General features: G+C 46.2%; 3 protein-coding genes and 1 non-coding gene across 5 annotated transcripts in view; 2 read left to right on the top strand and 2 right to left on the bottom strand.

Annotated features, from left to right (window-relative positions):
* Positions 1 to 214: 214 nt before the first annotated feature.
* Positions 215 to 3,931, bottom strand: LOC115335370 (ly6/PLAUR domain-containing protein 1-like). Its single transcript, XM_030000903.2, has 3 exons — positions 2,678 to 3,931; positions 1,320 to 1,460; positions 215 to 1,139 (listed from the first exon to the last, which is right to left on the bottom strand). The coding sequence occupies exons 1-3, from the start codon at positions 2,751 to 2,753 to the stop codon at positions 943 to 945; spliced, it is 414 nt and encodes a 137-aa protein (XP_029856763.1). The 5' UTR covers positions 2,754 to 3,931; the 3' UTR covers positions 215 to 942.
* A 1,604-nt stretch (positions 3,932 to 5,535) lies between these two features.
* LOC115335506 lies at positions 5,536 to 5,663 on the top strand. Its single transcript, XR_003921450.1, has one exon. It is a non-coding gene; the product is annotated as a U6atac minor spliceosomal RNA (small nuclear RNA).
* A 1,470-nt stretch (positions 5,664 to 7,133) lies between these two features.
* On the bottom strand, positions 7,134 to 21,983 carry WDR5 (WD repeat domain 5). 2 transcript variants are annotated; one of them, XM_030000143.2, is made up of 14 exons: positions 21,834 to 21,983; positions 19,992 to 20,181; positions 18,997 to 19,105; positions 17,564 to 17,637; positions 16,531 to 16,620; positions 15,757 to 15,846; positions 14,442 to 14,525; positions 13,274 to 13,329; positions 13,080 to 13,126; positions 12,189 to 12,264; positions 10,817 to 10,850; positions 9,950 to 10,024; positions 9,244 to 9,331; positions 7,134 to 8,226 (listed from the first exon to the last, which is right to left on the bottom strand). In XM_030000143.2, the coding sequence occupies exons 2-14, from the start codon at positions 20,070 to 20,072 to the stop codon at positions 8,126 to 8,128; spliced, it is 1,005 nt and encodes a 334-aa protein (XP_029856003.1). In that variant the 5' UTR covers positions 20,073 to 20,181; positions 21,834 to 21,983; the 3' UTR covers positions 7,134 to 8,125. The 2 variants fall into 2 exon arrangements, with proteins under 2 accessions (XP_029856003.1, XP_029856004.1); XM_030000144.2 differs by having other exon boundaries at positions 19,992 to 20,182; positions 21,842 to 21,973.
* The window catches only part of BRD3 (bromodomain containing 3), a 52,018-nt gene continuing 49,832 nt past the window's right edge, over positions 21,724 to 23,909 (top strand). The window contains exon 1 of the mRNA XM_030000129.2: positions 21,724 to 21,824. The gene's annotated coding sequence lies outside the window, so the exon portion shown is untranslated. The remainder of the gene's footprint in view (positions 21,825 to 23,909) is intronic.

The raw sequence follows: 23,909 nt of genomic DNA, 5'->3' as shown, positions 1-23,909 counted from the left end.
GGGAAGGTGCCTCAGATAATATTTTTAGTAGAGTTTTGACTTGTTTCCTGACACACATCTGATAAATGTCATCAAAAGCTGATGTTTTGCATGGAAAAGGTCTTTTGCGTTATATTTTTTTATCTAAAGAAAAAAAATAGAATAAAAATATTTCATTCATTTCTCACCAGTGAGGTTTATGCTGTTTCCCCGGTGATAAAAGCACAAGGCTGGCTCTTGAGACATATGCATTTAATTCCCAGCTCCACCACACACCCTCGCGATGACCTTGAACAAGCCACTTCGGCTCCGATCCGTATGGGATGAAATTTTTCCGTTCAAGCTCCCGTTTGGCCTCTTGGGTTGGGAATAACGTTTGAGAAAAAAAAAAAAAAAACCAAACCCAAACCCCAAAACCCCTTCATTTCACGCGGGTACCCTGTTCCCCACCCCATCTCCCACCCATCCCACGGTACCCCCGCTGGAGGTTCTGCCCTGCGTGGGGCGCTCCTACCCCTGCACCCCGAAGCCCACCCGGGCTGGCCGGGGTTCCCGGCTGGCGGAGCGAGGGCCGACGATGCCCTCTCGTGGGAAGAGCCGGGCTCGGCCGCCCTCCCGGTCCCCCGGGTGGGATGGGGGGGGTGCGTGGGTTGAGCCCCCCCACTCCACCCCCGGCAGGCCGTGGGTACCCCTGGCCCTGCGCTCCCCTTGCTCCGGGTTGGTGCGGGTATCCCCAGCATCCCCCCCCACCCCCGAGTCTGGAGAAATGTCCCCCCATCCTTCCCCGGGATGCAGGGGAATCGCGGAAAGTTTTCCAGGGCAAAGCATTCGGCACCTTTTATTGAGGAGAGGGGAGAGAAGGGTGTCCTGCTCCACTTGGAAGAGCAGGTATAGGGGTATCCCCGCTTCCAGCCCTCCCCTCCCCGAGGGTCCCGCGCCTCCCCCCCCCCAGCCCCGGGGGGCTCAGGAGAGGAGCAGGGCGGCAAGGAGGGAGGGCAGGAGGATGCAGCCGCCAGCGAGGCCGAGGGGCGGCCGGGGGGCTCTGGGGGAACCGTTGCAGAGGTCTGTGTCGCAGCAGTGGATGCGGACCCCCGGCAGCTCCTGCTGCTGGCAGTGACGGGAGGTGGCACAGCCGCTGGTCAGCAGGATGCCCAGGACCACTGCAAAGCAAGCACAGCGCGGGACGTCAGGGGTGACAGCCGGGGCGGAGGGTGATGTTCTGCCAGCCTTACACCGGGGCCAAGTCCCCTTTGAAGGCTGCAAGGTTTGCTTTGGGGGTGCGAGCATCGCTGGCTCGATCAGGCACCCACTGCGACCCCGGCCCCCCCGGGCAGACTCACCGCTCTCTGTCTTAATGCAGAACCGGTGTTTGAAGCCCTGGTGGGAGTGGGAGCAGGTGATCACTTCTGGGTTAGAGCACCCCATGTCCACGTTTTTGGTGCCAACGATGATGTTGCAGCCATAACACTGGAGTCCGGACACTAAACAAGAACCATATGAAACAAAATTGGATTTTTCCAGGGGGAAAATACTTCAACTCCTTCCTAGCTGCTCTCTAACGACGGCTTTGCAGCGCTCTCTGCCTTGCCAAGTCGCATTAAGCACTGAGTCAGAGCCCGAAGCTGTCTGCCACTTGTTTACCCAGTGGGCCCAAAAAATATAAAAGCATCTCCCGCTAGAGGTCAGTGCGAAATCAGAGATTAGCCGGAGATTTGCACTGGGATCAAATAGTGGGAACAAGGGAGCTTTGAAACAGGGCTTGTAAAGACTAGGTGAAACCTCCCAACCACAGACATCACCGAGCCAGAGCTCAGCTGCTCTCGCAAACAGCTTTGCCTGTTTCACCAAATTCCTCCAGTTTCAGCGGTGCCTGTGTTGGAGGCATTCACACCAGAGAGATGGTTTCATTGGCATGATTTGGTTTTCTCCCTGAACGCGGTCCTGCTTTTATCGCAGGGTCTGTCAGGGAGGCAAAACAACTCAGAAACAAGAGAAATCCTCATTCAGAACAACTGCAAGCCAACATGCCCGTGACCCCGGGACAGTGGCATTGGTGTGTGAGGCCAGAGCTTTGCATGCTTATACTGGCGGCAGCTCAGTCCTTCCCTGCAGGGTCAGCAACTGTGCCTGAGAATTGCTTGCCCTCAACCAGAATGGGAATTAAGCCATTTCTCAGGTTTCTTTAAAAAAAAAAAAAAAAGCCTTCAAAGAATATTCATTTGCATCATCCACAGAGTTTAAGGTAAACACAATCTCTGCGTTGATTAATCACAACAACAAAAATCAGGTTGCACTTACTGTTGCCGTCACCTTTCCCTGCCTCTGAATGCCAACCCGGAGCCCTTCCCAAGCCTGGCCTTGTCTGCTCCCATGGGGTTTTGGGGAGGTGGGTGACCACCCTTGCGTAGCCCCGCATGGCAAGGGGAGTCCCTGCCCCAGCGGCACCAGGGAAGGGGAGCCCAGGGGATCGCGGCTCCTGGCCCACATGCCCTTGTTTTGCACAAAATGCGATGACATTAGCTCCTTCCAAAATCCACCGACACACGGCAACACGCAGCTACATCGCTTGGGGCAGAAATGCCCCCAGATTCATCCCGACACTAAATCACACCTTAACAAGCAGGGTTTGGGGAAGATGCGAACGACCGTAACTCCAAAGCACGGGCACCCTCCGCAGCCCGAGGACAGCGGCACTTACCCTCTGGGAGGACGAACACCACGGTTATCAGAGAGAGGATCCCATGGGCACCTCCAGGCATGTGTCCTGAGAGCATGGGGGTCAGCTCCCACTGCCCACCCGGGGCTCGGAGGACGAACACCGGTGTCTGGGGGAGCGGGCAGAGGCCGTCTCTCCTGCCGGCTCTTTCCCCGGTCGTGCACACCTCTTGCGTTTCACCTGCAAAACCCTCCACCAGAATAAAGGGCGCAGCAGGGATCTGGCCGCTCCCCACTTCCTCCGGGCAGCCCCGTGGAGCCCAGTCTTGTTATGTCGATGCTTAATTTCTCCCTTTGCCTCTTGAGAAATTCTCTGATTCTTTCAGTTCATGCACAGACGTGAGTGCGTATGTGCTACCCTCGGTTATTTCTGTCCTATTTCCTCTGTCCACGATCACTTCCCATTAATACTACCGTGCAGCAGCTCTTGGAGAGAAATTCTCCCTAATCAAGATTTAGTTTTAAATCCACTTCGAAATCCTCTAATTCAGTTGGATTACGCAGAAGGGGTTTGGGGAGATGTGTGGTTTTACTTTTTTTTTTTTTTTTTTTTTTCCTCCTCTTTTTCCTCTCTGAGCTGCCTCATCTTCACGAATGGACCCACCGGCTTTCTGTGACATATTGTGCTATTTAAAGAGGGCAGGAATAATTTTATTAAAGAGAAGCAGTCAATTAATTGTAAATCCAAGGCTTGAGATGCTCTAGCAAAGTACATGGCCACGGCGTTACAGGCAAAACCTGGTGGAGGGAGAGGTGGGTTTGAATGTAACATATGCATTTGTGCACAAGAAAACAGTTGCCTTAATAAAGCAGCAAGAGGCCAAACGGGGCCAGCCCCAAGTTTGCATCGGCTCTGGAGGGAGCCCACTCGGAGCTGCTCGGGGCTTGGGAAGGGGGCTGGGAGTGCAGCGGTGGAAAGCACTGAGCTGTGATGGCTCCGATCCTGCGGGGCCAGGATCAGACCCACAGCCACATGGGGCATCACGGACATCACTGGCTGCAGGATCAGGCCCCCAGACCTTTGTTGGCTCCTCTGTCGCTGTCCCCACAAGCAAAGCCCCAGGTCTCAGTGGAGCTAATGGGACTTAGAGAGCTAATGCTTACTAATAAGAGAACACGACTGAATGCATGGGATTAAAAAATTAAAATGACAAAATAATCTGCTTATGTAGCCCATCCAGCAACGGCCTGCTAGCAGCACCTGAAATCCCCCACCCTGGGCACCCCAGCCCACCGGGCAGACCGCGGGCACCTGCTCTGCCAGACAGGGGCTTGGACCTCATCTCCGCAGAGCATCTCAATTAGCAAGTATGCCCATTAATATTTCACTGGGAGGCAGCACAAACTTGTCCAAGTACGGGCATCTACAGCTCAGGAGGGGCAATTAGCACCTGGGAGAAGTGCCTAAGTAATGCAGCTCATTTATTCAAATCACTTAAACCACCCACGGTGCCTCGCTTGCCTCAAAACAATGTGATTATAACAAATGTCTAACACGGCAAAGCCTGAAAGCCTTGGGGAGAAGGGATAAAACGCAGGAAATGGGATTGATTTAAACGCATGCATAAATCAGAGCATTCAATAAGGAGGGGAAACTAACTTTTAATCCCTTAATAAACTCATCGGTATCTGGAAGGGGCAGCCAGGAGCAGCCTGGGCTCTGCTGCAGCGATGCAGCAGCTCTGCACAGCTGGCGGGTCCGGGGCCATGCACACCTCTGGGCGCAGCACCTGGCTCCGCGGCCTCATCCAGCTCCAACGCGAGCGGCACGTGGCACCGGCTGGCCCTTTCCGCAGGGAACCGAGCGGGAAGCCCCAGGAGAGCCGGTGGGGCCGAGGGACAGCACGGTGCACTAAACCCGGCGTCGGTGGGACCAGATGCTGGGGTGGGTAACCCCAGTGGGAACATCACCCCAGCCCCGAACCAGTTCCCCCGGCCGGTTTGAGGTGCTGCTGGTGCTGATTTAGCTAGATATTTGTTTTGGTTTTATTCCCTTGGGATGCAGAAGGCAAAAAGACCTTTAGAAAAGGAGAAAAAAAAAAAAAAAACAACAAACCCAACCTCTTTGACTGCTTCCACATCTGGAACCAGTATACGTTTTTTTTAACTTGTCATTAGCTCTGATGCAATTCTGAGAGATTTATCAGCTCAGGGGCACCGGGAACACGTTAGGAAAAGGCCTTCCTCCCCTGACTGAGAAAAATTTGATTAGCAAATCCCGCGATACACTCGTGTTCCCACTTAAACCTTCGGGATACCAAGAAAGACGGCTAAACCCTGCGCAGATTAGACGGGTTCGCCTGCAAATCCTGCTTTAGAGCTCATCCCTACGAGAGGCAGAGCTCAGCGGGCGGCACCCGCCCCCGCCCCACCACCCACCGGCAGCGGCGCCGTCCGCAGCCCCGGGCTCCGCTCCGCGCCCCAGCCCGAGGCGGGACTCGAACCCGGGTACTCGGGCCCTCCTGCCGCCATTAGCGAGGCGGAAGGAGAAGCGCCCTCTCCCCGGTAAACGCGCCCGCTGATTGGGAGCGAGCCCGTTCGTCAGGGCGGGGGCTCGGCGACAACGGCAGGGGGCAGTCCAAGAGAATCCGGCTGCTGCGCTCTGACTGGCTGAGAGTGATGAATACATTAAGACGGCGGCAAAAAAAACGCACGTCAGTGCTATTTTCATGGGGTTTTCAGGGTTTTTGTAATCATACGGGAATTGGAGTAAAAATCTCCTGGGTGAATCAGAAGGCGATGTCAAACTGAGAAGGAATGAAACGCGAAATTCTCTCACTCGATCTGTAATAGAACGAGATTGATGGAGGTTTAAATAGCGGAGGGGGCAGATTATGTTCTGTGTTGTATGAAAGGAGAGAAGGTTAGCACTCCCCTTGATAAGGATGGAAGAGGCCCCAGTGGCCTATACAACACGCATACGGTTAAGGCACTGCCACCTACTTCGTGGCATCTAACCATGTTTTTTTCGGGTTTTCTTTCTTAGGGCGGATCCCTAAAAACACCATCTCCCTCTGGTTTCTTTCTTCTCCCAGATTCTCCTTTTCCCTCACCCTAAAAGCACCCAGCAGAGCAGAGCCCCAGGGTGATAGCTCACTTCCCCTCAGCAGGTTGCAAACGTGCTCCAGCCACTATAAGCCTGCACCTAACACAAGCAAAGCTTGTCTCTCCTACTACAGAAGGGCGAGCCAGCCCAACCATCGCACAAACCTTGTTTTCAGTACTGCGCTTTACAAGATTAGCTAATCCCGGCCGTCAAACCACCACTGACAGGCCAGGCTGTATATAATTATAGCTAAGTAGAGCTCATGGAGATAGGCCCCAGCATTATTCCCAGGTGGGATACTAGGGACTTAAACACAACCTTTACAAAGGACAGCTTTCTAGTAGATCCTTTACACCAGGGCTCTTCAGTCTGGGGGAAAAGAATATCCCTGATCAAGAGATTTCCTCCTGATAGCAGGAAAACCATCTCCCTTCTCCATAGCTCTCTGGCTCAGAGGGCAGGGAAAGCCACAGCACAGCTGGGCAAGCAAAGCCACTCACACAGTTACCAGGAAGTTCTATGCTACAAAACATTTTTGAATCTATGTAAAAACGCTTTGCTGGAGTAATATAGCAGCTTCTCCACACTGGTAAAGCAGCACAGCCACATCTTGCACTTGAAAAGTTTCATCGGCCTGTGAGAAAAACACTGAAAAAAAACCTCATGAAGAAATTGATTATTTCAGCAGTAACACTCACTAAGTCTAGAGACAGAGTGTCCTTTCCTGGGCGTAATGAAAAAAATCAAAAGACAGTGATATTATTAATAGCCATTTTAGCACAAGCTTAACATGAAATCTATTTTTATATTTTAAAAAGAAAAGCTATACCTCATGTCTTGCAGCTGTCTTCTTCGCTAAGGGTAAAGCAAGGCAGCCTCTGAGCAGCCACTAGAGAAGAGGTTTGTACTGGAATTGATTTTCAGTTATTATCAAGCACATGAGGTTGATACCAAAAAAATGGATTTTTGCTTCACCGGGAACAAAACATCCCCTTACAGCAGAACCCTTTGGGTGCAATAAAACTTGTGCTTCAACGCAATTCTTAACCAGCACAAGCTAACTCCTGGATCATCACTCAGCCTGCCCTGCCCATTCTGCAAGGAGAGGGCAGCGGGATTCCTTTCCCCTTAGCTAAAGGTCTCTGTGAGGGTTTGTACTAATGTTACCTCTGCTGAGGACACCTTCAGTTCAGTCCTCTGAGTTTCTTTAAACAAATTTTGACTTATGCTCCTCTTTTCTCTCTCCACAACAGATGTAAAGTACCACGCCGCTCCTCCTCCTCCCCTCCTCACTCAATGAAGCAGCTACAGAAATACTTCCTTCCAAAGGTGTTTTTAAGGGAGGCTTCTTTGGACACAGACACTTCACATTAGTACACTCTTACCACAAGCATAGACATAAAATCCCACCTTTTTATTTTATTATGGCATATGGTATCTTTTTGGATGTGTAAATACCACATGGGTATGACAAAAAGGGAAAGAAATACCAATGCTGAAATAGATACAGAGTCATGCCATTATCAATACAGTTTCATACAATGGATTTTCAAGATACAAAAGTCTGGGGTTTTCCTTTTTACATTGAAATAACTTTACAGTGTTCTGTGAGCTTGCTTTATAACCAGAAGAGAAAAAAATTAAAATATGCTGAGAACAACTACAAGCAGGATTCATTTTAATGGTTAACAGAAGAACTGTAACTTTGCTCTAGAACAGCATCTATTAAACACACGTAACAAGAGGTAAGCAACTATACAGAAGGTAAGAGGAGATTTCACCACAGGAGTCAAGTTGGGGCAGGAAGAGGGAAATCTGGAACTGCACGGTTTTATTTGGTCACGAAGTTTGAGCTGAGTGTTTAAAATGAAGCACCCTTAAAGATGCAGTACTCCTATTTAAAACAATACAGAAACTTCCCAAGAGACTAGAACCTACATTCTGGAAATAAAAAATAAAAAATTAGACATTTAAAAAAATTCCACACATCTCTAGGCTCGTGACTTAACTTACTGTTACAAAGTAGACTGGCAGCTCTTCCTTAAGCAGCAACTGTGCCCAGAAGTAATGCCACCATAAAGTACAGTATCTTTGGGGTGTCCAATACAAGGCTGACACTTCTAACGCGATGTCAGAATGATCCATTTGTCTGCCAAAAGATTAGGCAAGGAAAGGAGACACTGCATCTTTTTTTTTTTTTTCACCACGTTGCCCGGTTCTAGCAAAGAGCTAAGACGTTTTCTTTGGGCCAAGACTAACAGAAACCACTTTATCAAATATTCTTCAGGTTTCCTGCCAAACTGGATTTATTATTCTCATGTGGTTTTTTATTATTTTTTTTAAAAACTTTTTTTCCTGACAGTCTCTAAAGTGATACTGGAACGTTTAACAGTCACTCTTCCACAGTTTAATTGTTTTGTCGTTTTCTAGTGCCGCTGATGCAATGATGTTTTCTGTTGGGTGACAAGCTGTTGAGATTACAACATCTAAGCAAAAAGAAAAGATATACAAATATCATTATTTACAGCAATGAAATCTGGTTCATAGAAGGCATTTCTGAAAATGAATGTGTATTGCTACTGCATTTTAAAACAGCATAGCCAAGTTACTATTTCCTTGTAGCAGAATTACAAACACATTATTCATAAATATTTTCCAACTATTGCTTCTCTGTGAGAGGAAACACTAGCAAAAAAGAATTGCGAGTAGTAGTTGGAAAGTGTTTGACAGGTTTCAAAATGTGAGAACGCTCTAGATTCTAGTTCTTGCTTACTTCACAGGCAAAACTCTTGGCATATTATGTCAGACACAGCTAATAAAAACCCAGCTCGGTTTTTTCTTTCCATGTAAGGCATTTCCAGCATCCTATTCAATGCTTAGATAGCACTTCATCTTCAGAGTCTTGCCCTAGCCTGAAAATGAAAACCTGCTGCCACTGCCCCCACTTAACAGTCCAAATCAATGGTCTTGCAAAATAAACATGCTTAGATTTCACAGCACAGTTCCTTCTAGCCAGTACAGTGAAAGTGTTGCTTTCTTATGGGATTCAGACTGAAGTACCCATCAGGTGACATCTCAATACATGCTCAACTCTGCCTTCAAAAACAGGCATGCATACATACAGACATTTACAAACAGCAGGACCACACCAGTCCTTATCCTTTCAAGAGCTGCAGCTTTAGAAGGCGTTAACAGGCAATTCAAAGTCACTAATATTATGAGTCACTTAAATATCTTGACCAGTTCTGAACTCAAGGAAATCTCTTTTATAAGCTGATGTCCAAGTTCTCACAGTGAAAGAATAAACACTTGCAATGCCCATAAAAAAACCCCTTCATAAAAACGAGCAAAACTCCTACGGTTCAATTGAGCTTCAGCCAGTCAAGAATTTATGGGTCTGACAGTCAAAACTAAACATCAGAGAGAAAATGTTCAAGCTAAGCCCTCATTACAAGCTGACATGAGGGATATTCCATCAATAAAAACAAAATCCTCTTCCACACCTGTGTGTCCTTGTAATTTCTGTACAATCTCTTTTGTCTGAAGGTTCCAAATATAAACCAGGTTGTCTTCTGAACCGGACACAATCCACTGGAAGGGCAGAGAAAAAACACAGTTATTTTAACCTTTCTCCTCATCTATATCTACCTGCTATTATTCAGTAAACACTTCATTGTCATCATATGAAAGGGAACTTCCAACGTTATATGACTGCTTGATGTAGTTCATTCGCTCTCAGCCTCTATTCAGTGCATACAGGCAGCAGAAAGCTTTGCTCCACCCAGCATATGCTGGAGGACAAAAACTAAAGGAGCAAAAAGTGCTACGGTGGTTCTGTGTTAGGACTTAATCTCTGCTGATTTGTTGCGTCTTCTCAACCAGAACACACCAACCTACCACCTGATGGCCAATTGCTGCGTGGCTATGGCAAATGGATACACCAGCAGCCGCTCTCCTGCTGCAGGAAAGTCCCTTTCTGCTGCTGCCCTGGCAGGAGCCTGCAGTGGGACAGCAGGCCCACCTCAAGACACAGACACCAGAGGTGCTCAGAGGGACTTTCCTAGGACACCCCCCTTCTCCAACTGCACCATGGCACCTGTGAACCAGGACCCACCAAAGGAGGTTTCCATCCCCAAACTATTGTTTCTTCTACAGAGAAAAGCAGTAAAAACTGCACAATGGTATAAAGTATGTCAAATAAATACTAACCTTTCCACCAGTAACGGAGAAATTTGCAAATATGCAGTACTTCTCATTTTTGTGTCCTGTGTATGTCTTCAGGCACTGAAAGGGAAGAGCCATAAGATATTAATACAGCTGGGAGGTAGTTTTCTCAGTTAAGAACAAACTCCCTTGGCAGAAAAGACTAAATATGTCTGCCTGTGTTTCCCACCCTGCCAACTTATCTAAGAGGATGCAGAGGGCATCTCTGCCCTAGAACACTAAACAATTTTGAAGGGGGGGGGGGGGTGAGGGGAGGGCAGGGAAAGCCCTACATTTGTCACTTTACCACAGAGAAAGAGAGCAACAGCAATTTATTGTTCGTAAAAAGAAAAATGCAGAACTATGGCTTTACTTAATATCTCAGGGCTATGCAGGATCCCAATCACTTTTTTTTTTTTTTCCCCAAATGCATCTTTAGTCATAGAATCATATCAAATCAGAGAATGGTTTGGGTTGGAAGGGACCTTTAAAGGTCATCTAGTCCAACCCTCCTGCAGTAAGCAGGGACATCTTCAACTAGATCAGGTTGCTCAGAGCCCCCTCCAACCTGACCTTGAATGTTTCCAATGTTAGAACCTCTCTGGGCAACCTGTTGCAGTGTTTCACCACCCACACTGTAAAAAATTTCTTCCTTATATCTAGTCTAAATCTACCTCCTTTTAGTTTAAAACCATTACCCCTTGTCCTATCACAACAGGCCCTACTAAAAGTTTGTCCTCTCCAATAAAGGGCTACTAACACTTTTCTCTATAGTATTCATAAAATGTTAAGTAAGTTTAAAAAGCAGGTATGAAATCCAGATTTTCCTATAAGCTTAGTTAAGTCTACATAGTGAGACAGGATTGGTTTTACCTTTCCTTTACTGTAGTCCCAAAGTTTAAGAGTGCTAGAAAACAGAAAAACAAAGATTTTAGTTCTTGACGTTTTTCCATCTGACAATTTCCTAGCAGCAGAAAAAGTTTCTCCATACGAGTTCTTAAAGTCTACATGGATCACTTTAGCCTGGCTTTGGAATGCAGCATTAGTTAACCTCAAAGTATCAATTTTACTGCTCTATAAATAATGACCAGACAATTAGTGAAACGAAACGATGGGCAGGGTAACAGACAAATGACACCAAGAAAGGATAAGATGCTTTGGCAGACATCCCCCAATTCCCAATGCATCCAAAAGATTCATACAGGTTTCATTAGACATCATCCTTCTCAGGGTGAGAAACCCACTAGAATCAGGGATGGCCCTACAAACTATCCCCCTTCCCCCACCTGTTTTAAAATCAAACACTGCTGAAAGTAGATACAGACCAAAATACACACACACTGCCCTAATTTCTCAACTTGCAGTCCTGCACCAGGGTGTTTCAGGGGAGTAAACACTAGACTGAGGCATCCTCAACCCATTCAAGCCTAAGCCAGTGCAGACCAAGTGAATAATGCTACTGAATACAATTTGGACATAAAGCAAGTCACTTGTTTCAGGCAAGCACTAGGCTCTTCCACAGACTAAGCAAGCCCCATGCATGTCCAGATACAGACCAGCTGTACTGATACCCAGGCTACTGTCAGAGCTTGCAAGATAGTCCCCTTTCTCTTCCGCAGGGAGCCTAACCTGGGTTTTCTCTGCTTTTCATTGACTAGTTGAAAAAAGCAGGCAACAGTCTGTGGCATCTTTTGTACAAAGACGCTCAGAGAAGGAGGGCATCAACCTCACAACCTAGGAAAGGAAGGTCTCACGAAAACAACAGCATCATTACCGTCTCTGAATGGAGATGATAGACCAGCTAATCCCTTCTTAGTAGCTCCATGGAAATTCCCCAGGTGAATCATTCACAGTACAATCAGCCCACCTGCCCTGCTTTTACACCTTACACACAAAGTTATTTGTATATTGCAGCCTTTTATAGGCTAGGTTTTCTGTCTCTCGATGTTACAAAAGACTCATACAATTAATGCAAGGAAATGCTGAGGTTTTGAAAGGTACAAGAAGGAATGAATGGGTGTTGCAGTCACTAAGCAGTGCTAAGACTTTAAGAAGACTCAAGTCCTGCCTGTGCCATTAGCGAAGCACAACACCTTGCAGGCTTTTCAAGTGAGATAGTATATATGAACTTGTGTAGTATCATTACTAAGATAGCTAAAGAGCAGCAAAATAAAGTTTTATCTGATACTTAAACACTTCAAAGCCTGTGGGTTTTTCTTTTTCTTTTTTTTTTTTAAATACTTACTTGTCCAAAGTTGCAGCTAGTATGTATTTGCCATTTGGTGAGAATTTCACAAAAGACACAGGAGGGTTATCATCATCTACAGTGAAAATAAAAGCAATAGTAAACAGTGCATGGTTGTATTGTCTCATTGACAGAGAATTTCTTTTGACAATAATTTGTTGTTCATCTTTTCACTGAAACAAGCTTTCAGTTTTCTTGTCCCTTGGTACTTCAAGAAAAAGAGAGGTGTAGAAAAGGTGCTTGTTTTCATTAATTTAAGAAAAGGATATTGAGCATTCTGCTCACAAACATTTTAAATAATCCTTTGTAACTGAACTTTCCTTCCATGCATCAACACTTAGAGCAAGACCGTATCTCTACCTTTTAAAAAAATCATTATATTAAAATACATGCCACTGATTTGCAGTGCTATATAACTTGCCTATATAATGTTTTATAAGAATATGAAGGACTAGGGAACATATGCCCAACAGGTGGTTTCCTTTTATTACCTATGTTCACAAGATGCCTTCATGCATCTTGCAATAAAAAGACAGCTTGTGTAGTCACAGACTACCTGCTTCCATCACATCCAACAGCACAAACAACTTTGTTGCAGTTTTGAACTGCTGCACAACAAGCACTACACAGCTGAATGGTAGAAAACTTGGAAAAACTCTCATTTGTCCATCTAGACTAAACAACACTCAAAGCTTAAGCAAGTTTCCATTCATGTGAAAGGATAATTCCTCTTACTGCAATAGGTAAGAGGACAACAGCGTACTAACAGAATGGCAGGAAGACAGTAAAATAGAGCTTAAGGAAGCCACTGTTCACAGCAATGATGCAGAATATCTATGTCACAACTTAACAGTGAAAAATAGAGCACAAACAAGAAATATTCCTACTCACCAATCAGTGTTTTCAAGCACTGGCCTGATGCTGTATCCCAGATTCGACTATGAAAAACATATGAGAATCATTACTATTGGTTTTGAAGTCTTTGTTCCGATTTTAACATTACAAATACAAGCCTTTTTTAAAAAGTCCTTTTTTTTAAATGCAAGAGGTCTGAACAGTGCCACAGACAAGAAATAACCACTTACCAGAGTCCATCATAGCTACTTGACACTATCAGGGATCCATCACGATTAAAATGCACCTGTAATATTACAGAAGGGGAAAAATAACTTTACTGATGTTCATATAGATCAGATTTTTAAGCTCCACTGAAAGTACTTATCTTCCATTACTGACACTGCAATTCATGTAGATAGAAGCAGAAAGTCAACACAACATACAAACAATAGGCACGCGTTCAGATGGGTAACATGATTAAAACCAAGATTCTTCCCCCCCCGCCCAGTTTGCCTGGCATAATTATAAAGATGGTTGGATGTTAACTACAGCTGTTCATTCAAGCATCAGGAACTGGAATACATGTTTCTTCAGAAGCTACGAACACATGAACACACAGATACTCTGTTCAGACAGCATTAGTTGCTCGAATAATAGTAGTACCGAGCCTGGGGATAGTACCTTATAATTTTAAGGGCATGGAATTTAACCTCATACATAGCCATGTATATGTTTTAAGGTCAATTTATTGCCTTGAACTACACCTCAAAATACTGCTATTTTAAAGAATAATTACTGCTAATGTACATTTGTAAGTGTGAAATATCTTCTACACAAGGGAGAACAAACATGTAACAACAGCCATGGTTTGGCACATCTGAGGCTCAAATTTTTTTCAGTTTCCTTCACTTCAAAAACATTAAGAGTTGAACACTTTCTGTTTTTCCTTTATTGGAATGGATATTGCTGTATTCCAAGCTCCTTTCACCTATTAAATGAATGAGATTTGAAACAGAGCGTACTATGGAACTACCCTGCTCTGGACTTTAGTAATGGCTTGGAACAACACGAAAGCAACAGACATACAGGTTGTTCTCCGAGCCTCAAGTGACCACAAATCCGTGCCCCAGCATCAGAGTGCTAGACTCAGGCATGACCGGCACACTACTATTCACTGCTCCCCACATTAACACCCAAGACCACAATCCGTATCGATCTTACAGAAAACACTGTTCATTTCATTCTGTTTGAGCAATGACCACTGGCAAATCCACCACAGGCCATCCCTTACACTGCGTAAGGACTTGATAGTAAGAGTTAGAGCACAAACCCACTTCTCTACAAACAGAGATAGAAAAGGAGCTCTGCTAAACAAAATAAGCATGTTAGTGTGCTCATTTATCAGAAGGGACTTACAGCTGAAACTGGGTCAGAATGAGCAGGCAACGTCTTGAGGCACTTCCCTGTTTTCACATCCCATATCCTCACGCTTTCGTCAAACTGAAGATTGAAGAAATGCACAAGGTGGTTTAATGATGCACCTATTTGAGGCATGCAAGGTGTTATAGCTTGACTAGACAGACGTGCCTTCCTCCAGCTGCACTGCAGCTGCATCAGAAAGCCTAGGACACAAGCACCACTCAGGGCAAAAATAACAGACTGGGAACATAGCTCCCTAAACTCTTCCTCTCCGTGCAGGAAATCTGCATGTTGAAGATGGGTTAAGGGCTTGACTGTGTCCCCAAGCAAAGACAGCAGTGGCACAGTGCAGTTCACCTTACTACAAGCTGTGTTTGTGGAGGAAGACAGAGAATTGAAACGGTAAGGGGTTGCGTCCGGTACCCACTGCTCCCAACGCTTGGTAACGTGGCTAGCATAACTAACGCCATTTTATAAGGCAAGCAGCCATTCTCTGTGACTGAGCAGGTCAGGTATTTGTTCCCTTTCCCTCCTCATCAGGCCCTGAAGGTCCTATGAACCAAGCAGACAAATCAAACAGATTTCTTCTTCCCCTCCCTGCCAGCCTCAAGATTGCTGGGTGCCAGGCCAATTACCACCTTCCTCGCCGGCCTTGAAGGTCCCAGGCAGCCGGCCAACCTGGTGGCAGTGATCACCCCGTCCCAGAATGCGGAAGCATAAAAGCACACAGAGCACGGTCTAAAAAAATCAAGCAGTTACAAGTCCTAAGCAGGGAACCTGGACCAGAACTGCTGCTGGATAGTGAGACTATGACCGCTCTGGTAGCCAGGGACACCCCCACCATCATCTGCTTCCTCCGAGGACTGAGTGACTCATATTCTTTTATTTTATATGATTTTCAAGTCTGGATTGTGATTGTTATATTGATACAGCAAGCCATATATTAAGATCTGACCCAATCTGCAGAGGGTCCAGGTGACTAGAAGTCATACTTTGAGTTAAGTTAGAATCTAGGCGATTACAAATTATAAGTTAAATTGTATTATAAATCCTGTATTACGCTGCCTATAAATTGTACTACATTGATTCTGCTTGTAGAAATCCTGTGCCATTCTAATCATAAATTCTGTGCTACACTAATCATAATATCCTGTTAAGAAAATAAAGCTTTAATTGTAACTACATTATAGTGCCGTCATCATTCTGCCAAGGATCCCTAAAAGAACCTGTCTGTCCCCTTAGTGTCGGGTGACAGGGGTGTGCAGTACTTGCTTTGCACGAAGAAAAAAAAAAAAAAAAAAAGATCACTTACTGATCCAGAAACGATGAGGTTTGACTGAGGGTTGAAGTTGCAGCAGAAAACGTAGTTACTGTGCCCTTTCAATGTCTTTAAGCACTTACCCTGAAATAAGATTTAGCACAGTTAAATATACAGCATCCTTCAGTGTGATAAATGCATTCAGATAAGCTGCATTAAGGTTAATCACTGTGTAGCACACAAAGAAACCATCTCTAACCCCAGATTTATATGGGCAGAGGACCAGCTACAACAAAACAACAGGAAAGAAAAAAAACCCACATTTTTAATGACTGCAGCCAACTTGCAAACCATTTGGGCAACTCAGGAGAACCAAGCAGTTTAACATACTTAATCAAAATTCAACCAAATTATCCAGTGCTCATTGTAATTGCAGAAAAGGAAGGGGGAGAGAAGCAAAACCAAGTGAAGCTATGATAAGGAGTTACAAAAAGGTTTTGTCTGAGAGGCTGCTTTCAGAAACGAAGCATGTGGTTGCATTGCCACTGTAAGGCTTAAATGCTCTCAAAAGATAGCCAGACTCGTCATGGCACCCATAAGCATCCTCTTCTTTCTGAATGCAAACGGCATAACTCACTCATCCTCACAGTCCATTCAACTAGCAGCTCGTTATAAGCAGGAAGGAGTGAGTATTACCCAAAGAGGAGCCAGTGCTTAAAATTCTACCTTTTCTCTCATCATAGCACATCAAGGCTGTCTCTCAGAAGAACATGAGTTAAGATGCCAATGCTGGGGAGAAGGAAGGTAAATAATAGTTTCTGCTCTTACCGAGCTTACATCCCATATTTTGAGAGTTTTATCATCGGAGGCAGAGACAAGAAGGTTGGAATCTGATGACCAAGCAACATCAGAGATACCCTAAAACAAAGGAAAACAATTCTCTTCTCAGCTCTGTTTGTTCACTGACACAGGAAAATGGAAAACACAGACTGCATATTATATTCACAGCTGAAGCCTGGAAGAAAATTCAGCACTGAGTTGAAAATTCATTGATTTGACTGGGTTAAGAGCTCCTTTGATACTTGTTCATTTTAAGCTGAGCCATATACTCCAAAAACATCAATGGCTTGTTCACATAGCTCTTACTGTGGCCACCAACACCCTTTCATGGAATTCATAAACAGTATGCTATATAAACTAATCTGAATCAGTGGCTTCTCTTCATGACAAATGGCTTGGTCTTTATGGTTTGAGTCCCTAAGGGCCGGAGAAGAACAAGATTCTACTGTTTTTTCTTTTGGTGAATCTTCATTTTTGCTTAGGAAACTTCAGCACGTAAGAAACTTTAGAAAACAAAACCAAAGGGTTTGGGAATTTGTGTTTTCTCTAGAACTTTGCAGAATGAGTAAGTGTTGTGTTTATGTAGGCAAACCCACAAGAAAAATTCAATCTCCTTAAAAGGCAAGCCATTCTGCTCCATATACGAAGGAAAGATGGAACAGGACACAGTGTCAGAGTTTACAGGGATTTTCACCCAAGAAGGCACTGCCCCATGTCTGAGGTTAGTGTTCCTGAAATGGAGGGACTCAAGAAAATGGCTAGGCAGTGTGCATGCAGGTACTTCATTATCAGCCTGCACTTCACCCATATTTCCAGCCTGACCTGGTATTACTTCAGCAATTCCAGTCCCAGGCTGTTGCACAGGACTGTATAAACAAAGAAGTACAAAAGGAGACTGAAGAACAAACCTTCTACACAAGTCAAACTAACCAAGAATGGAAATTTCTGGATGAGGAAAAGAAAGCAAAATTCTTTACGAATAAATACATATTCAAGTGCACAGTAATCTCCTCATACTTACCAGTTTATGACCAGATATTGTTTTTTCAAACTTGCCATCATATGCTCCCCAAATTTTAATGAGTTTGTCAGCAGCTGGAAAAGAACGTGCCAGTTAAGAGATTAACAGCACTAACAGATAGAGCAGTCCCTTCCAGGTGGAAAGAAACATGCTAACTACATCTCTGCAAACACTGTGTAGTTCTCCCTCCCCAGGCAGACCTAAGTGTATAAGGTAATATGTAATTGGTAAAGAACAGTTTCGTACAGGCCAGACTGCAGCAGCTGAGATTACCTAAACTGCCTGGAATGCACAGAGTCTCCAGCCGCTTTAGTTGCTCTGATGACAACTTGGGTTTCTACTTTTGTTTTAGATTGCCAGTGGTAAAAGTAGTACCGTTCCATAGAAATGCTGCAACGCTTTTCCCCAAAAAGAACAAAAATTACACCACAAGCTGGACTGAATTAATGCCTGCAAAAACCCAAACATATTATCCGTGTTAACTTGCAAAACACACCAGAGAAAAAGGCTGATATTTGCCAGAGGTACAGGGTGGAAAACCTGGGCGGGGAAAGGGGGGGACTTTCACGAGGACACTTGGAACATAAAAATTATTTATATATGGTACACTGCACTGGTCTTAAGGCTATGTGCAGTTAAGCCAAAGACCTAAGTCATTCCCATGTCCAGAAGCCGTTCGAGTGGCCCTCACCATCATATTCAACAATGTCCTTCTTTCCTATTGCCCTTCCGTTATACATGGATCCTTTCTGGATCGCTGAGGGTCATATAAACACATTTTCAAAGGAAAGCTGTCAAGCAATGTTGACTACCAAAAAAATTTCAGGAAATACCAAAGCTGACAGGAAGAGGACTTGATCTACCACTTAAGACAGCAAGTAGTGAAACACTATTTATAATAACCTTCTGCACATTTCACTGGGGTAATCAAAGGCTCTGACTCAAAACACCACAGGCACACAGGACAGAAGCACGTGGCCAGTCCTCCATACCACACTCCACAGTCCAGTCTAGTAGCACAAAGCTACCTTCCTTATTTCCCAGAGCTAAGCTTTTGCCTGCAGATACTCTACACAAAGTTTATTTTAAAAGCTTAAGCTATGTCTTTAGCAATACAGAACAGCACAAGGGTTTCCTTTGCACAGGAAAAGAATCCTGTGTTTGCTTTTGCCCATTTGCTCAATAAAGGAAGCTGAACAGGTGAGGACTCTCCAACTTGGCAACGCACAGAAGATCCAGTGTTCAAAGTAACAGAACTTAAAAAGCTTAAAGCAGATTATCTCAAAGACTGACAGCTTTGGTATTGCTCCTTTTAAGAAAAACCATGACACTACATCCCTCCTCCATCTGATGGAGGTAACACTAAAGACAGGCAGTACTCCAAGGCCCACAATTGCATGTTTTAGATGAGATAAAAAGAAAGCAATACTTACAGGAGCTGGCTAGCCATTCTCCATTAGGACTAAACTTTACTGATGAGACTGCCTTTGTATGTCCCGCTAACGTGAACTTTAGAGCATAGTTCGGTTTTACTGGCGCAGGCTGTAAAAAAAATATGTATGAATGAGTTGAATAAATTCCAAATTTAGTATCTCAGTGACAAGCTCTGTATCAGACTGGGTCAGCACACAGTAATGGACAGCATGGATGTTCACCATAACAGAGTCCAACGTTTACATTTTCCCCCCCCTCTCCAAATTCAAAAAACAACAAAACAAAAGACACACCCTTGCTGTCTGAGGCCAGCAGTGCCTTACTGTTGCATGCACAACACCAATCCGTGACATGGATTTCATCCAAGCCAATAACAAACAGGTGAGAGTAATTCAACAGTCCAACCATAAAGTGCTTGGTAGATCAAAATAATACTCCTGGTATTGATCTGTGTAGTGCTTTTAAGCGTTTGCAGTTTTCATCTTTATCATGAATTAAATCACAGGCCAATTCCTCCATACCCCTAAAATCCCTTTTTTTTTTTCCTTTCCCCTTTTTACGCTTTCCAAAGGCTTCATGGTTAGTCAATAACATCTCCTTTGAGCATCTGAAGGCTTCAAAGAATCTGAATAATGACTGCTTCCCCACTTTGCAACTACGATCACAGATTCACCAATTCTCCAGCCACCTCTAAGCATTCCAAGGATACAACTAACCTGCCTTTTAGTGCTCAAACTGACAAGAAGCATTTCGTTAGAAAGAACTTCCACAAGACAAAAAAAAAACCCCTAGCACTACAGAAGAGGCTGTGCTCCATCCGCTTTCCCCATAAAATCCTCAGCACGTTTTCAGCTCAAGACAACAGCAGAAGCAAGATCTGGAGAAGATCTTAATCTACATGAGAATTCAGTTCTCTAATTCTGGTTTGCCTGTTGAATATGCAGGTAGTTGCCATGTGTATTTACACGGATATTGTTCGGAGCCCCACACACACCTTGCTCTGATTGGTTGAGGAGGAAGGAGTAGATTGTGTTTTGGTGGATTCTGCATCTGGCTTCTTTTCTTCTGTTGCCATGGTTCTGAAGCTGGCAAATGAGACTTATGGTGCTTGAAGGGGAGAATGAATGTGCTGCTTCAAAAGGCAGCCCTTGCCACAGAGAGGAGAACCGCACTGAAATGAAAACCTGGAAGAAAAACAAAATATTCTCGTTAGCTGTCAAAAAGATTCTCAGCGGCTAGAATAATGAGATTAGCCTAACTGCAGGTCACCAGAAAACAGCAAGAAAACCTATATTCTCTATCTGTTTAGCAACACAGCAGTCTTTTAGGCCTTCAGACCTACTAATGTGCAAGACCAAGAACCCAAGCCACGGCCTTTTATCACTTCTTGGAAAGCTTTTTTCCACTCTGCTCCATTCCAAATAGAAATAAAGCAGAATAGTTTTTAGGCGTGGCAGGGTTTTCATATCATATTCCCCAAAATACTTCTAACAAGTATTTAGTACACAGTAAATACAATGGTTTGTACAAAAGATGGAAGGAAGAGTCCAAGGCCTTTTTTTTCAGATTTATTAAGGTACAGAATACAAGATCATAACGAACACAAAAAATAGAGGCATTTCCAAAGCTTAGGACGCTACTTGATTCCTTTCATCTCAGAATGCAAGTATTTCAGTCTCATATTTCCCTCCTAAATGGTTTGAGCATCAAATCATGCCCTTCTCCACCTGAGACTTTCACCTGACTGAAAGCCAGCCTTGTATTAGTCTCACCAGACTTGCTTTCTGTAACAAAACCTGATAAAGAGCTGTGCCAGTATTCGGTAATCAGGGCTGATGCTGCAGAAGGAACAAATCTCCATTGCAGCTCAGCCACATTTCAGCTTAGTAACAGAATAACCTCCAGCTCACACTGTAAGGGTTTGCCTTCAAAGTACACTCGCAATATCCCACCACCGCTACCATTCTTTTTGCGGGCGGCAGCAGATTTGGGAGCAATAGTGTTTGCTCTTCCAGCGACTACTGGCATTTTAAGCATCTCCTTCTCGGGAGGGGAAGGGAGGGCGCAGAGCAAAGCGCTACCAGTTGCCCCTCTGCTTTAATAAGCCCTCTCCACAGCGTGGATAAATCACTGGTCGCAACAATAAGGAATTAAAGTTTTCTAATGCAGATCAGATCCTTTTCATCTGGAACTAATCTGGGAACTTCGGCGAGCACGCAGCCCGCTGCCAGCGCTCAGCTCCGCAGCATCCTCCCGCACAAACCCCGGCGCCAGCACCTCGCCGTCACCCGGCTCCCACGCCCGAGGGGCTCGCAGCAGCGCTGGCGTGGGGGGGGGGGGGGGGGAAGAGACACGCGTTCCCCGCAAACCCCCAGCACCGGCACAACCCCCGCCGCCGGGCATACCGTACCGACACACCCACCGGCTACAAACGCCCCTTCCCCGCCCGCCCTCGCCACGCTTGGGGAAAGGGGGGGGGGGGGGAGAGGCAAGTTCCCTGCAGGGGACCCCAAACTTTCGGGGGGACCGGACGAGCGCAGCCCCGCGGGGTTGCAGAGCCGCGCGCCGGCCCGGGGGTCCTCGCGCGGATGGGGGGGGGGGGGGGGGGGGGAGCGGAGGAAAGGCGGGAGGGTGGCGGCGCGAGGTAGGGTCGGGCTCGGCGCGCGCCCCGCCGCGAGGGCGGGCGGGGAGGGGAGGGGGGGGGGGGGGGGGGAAGCTCCGCGCGCTGCCTGAGGGAAGGCGGCGGCGCCGCGCGGGGGGAAACGGCGGTGCGGGAGCCCGGCGGTGAGGAGACGGGAAAGGAGCCGGCCCGCCCCCGCGCCTCTCGGTGACTTACCGGGGGAAGGGGGAAAAGAGGGGGGGGGGGGGAACCGGCGGCGGCGGCGGCAACGCCGCCGCCTCCTCCGCGGTGAGGAGGAGCGCGGCCGCGGGAGGGGAGGGAGGGGGGACGCGGCAGCGGCGGCAGCTCCGGGGCCGCCAGGCGCGGGGGGGGGGGGGGGGGGAATGTGGGACGGCGCATGCGCGGTCCGGGCCAAAGGCTGCACAATGCCGCTCTCTCTCGGGAGCGCTACGGCAAGGCCCGAGAGCCAAAAAGCAGCGCTCGCGCGCCTTAAAGGGCCAGGCGCCGCCTTCGCTTCGGCCTTTCTCCCGCTCTCCCCTCCTTCACTTTCCCGGGCTGAGTGGCGGCGGTCGGCGGGGAAGAGGCTCTGAGCTCCCTGTCGTGCTCTCCCTCCGCCACGGGGTACGGCCCCTGAGCTGATGCCCTTGCTCTGGGTGGCTCTGCGGGGAGCGAGCATCCAGGGCGGCAGCAGCCAAGTGCCCTGCCTGGCGTGTGACGTGCGGCGGGTCTCGTCAGGGCCCCGTCCAGCCCTGCGTGACGTGCCCGTGGAGCACAGATCACCCTGGGCGCTGGCGGTCAGGTACACGGCCACTTAACCCACGGGGATAGCTCTGCTCCGGCGTGTTGCGGCTGTTCAAAAACCGTTGAACCTGGCTGCAGCGGGGTTAAGATGTCGTCGGGTCGTAATGCGCAGGCCAGCCCCGTTGGAAGCATACACCAGTACCACAGATAAAAAACCGTTACGAGAAGAACAAGCTAATTCACAAGGCAGTAACGTATATAATGTATGAGGCTGATGTGCGAGACATTTAACACCATAATATTTGCCTGGGTGAGCATATATCTGTGGCGGTTCTCGATGTACCGGCGTACAAGGGCCCTGACTCAGAAAAGCATTTAACTTTCATTCATTAAGGCCAAACAGCCAACTTAAAGTTAAGCATGTGTTTAAACACTTTTCTGGGGAGCAGTGTTTTTTTCTGAACCACAACCCAACACTGCACAGAACACATTACAGTCTGCTTTCAGTTAGGAGGGAAGAAAAGGAGACACGTGTCATTTACTGGCCCTTTAACACAGGAAGATCTCTGGGGTCCAAAAATTCTAGTGGCAGTTGAGAAAGGAAAAAAAAACCTGAAAAAATCCGTGGTACGGTGAAGCCAAGGCCCTTTTCCTCCAGCCTGGAAACCCGCAGCAGAAGTCTGGAGAATTAACTCTGCCGCCTAAACTCAGGGAAGTAAAACACAGACAGAAGAGCTGCACAGTCCCCAGAACAGTATTAGGAAACAAATCCAGTAAAGTTCCTGTTGCAGATTCTTCCAGATGGTTTTGTCTAGAAGTTTTCACTCTTTTAAAAAATAAATATGAAGTAAAATGAGAGAACACAAATCAAATCAGCAGTATAATGCTATGTATTTATATAACTTTCCCATGGCAGGGATAGGGTCTTTTTGTTTCTTTCATGTTGGAGATAAAAGTTTGTATATTGCCTCTCTTCCCAGTGTCTGCTTTGGAAGTTTTTGCCTGATATTTTTATATATATGTATAAAATACATATATATGTATGTATAAAAATCCTTATCCATACTGAATAATACCTCTCCAGAACATGAAAACTGTAGCCTCCACTAGAAATTAATCATAATCCTAAACAACCCCTTAGCCTTTAAGTGTCTGGGATATTTTTTTAAACAAGTTTAAAGTATGATAAACTCCATTTGGCAAAGTACTCGGTCACATGCTAGATTGGGTTTTTGACAGCATGGCGGTTGCAGAAAAAGGCAGCTCCGCAAGGAAGGGCATTTTGGGGGGACTGCATAATGTGAGTACCTGGGGGTTTGCATGGACAGACCGTTGTCTTTGGATGAAATTTAAGTTGTTGGTTATGAATCATCTGTGAGGGTCTTTCTTGCTTCCCCGGCCATGCTGCCACAGCTGGGATCAGCAGGATGTGGTATCTGTCCAAATTCCCTTTCTGGAAAAGAGTGGGGCTTGGCAGGCTTCTCCCTCACAAAATCTTTCATTCCATTTGGTTCAGAATAGCCTGAACTTGGTGACCTGCCAAGTACACTG

The sequence above is a fragment of the Aquila chrysaetos genome, chromosome 24, assembly GCF_900496995.4.
Source record: "Aquila chrysaetos chrysaetos chromosome 24, bAquChr1.4, whole genome shotgun sequence".
Classification (NCBI taxonomy): Eukaryota; Metazoa; Chordata; class Aves; order Accipitriformes; family Accipitridae; genus Aquila; species Aquila chrysaetos.
Note: the sequence above shows the minus strand (reverse complement) of the source record. Positions and strands in the feature narration are given on the sequence as shown.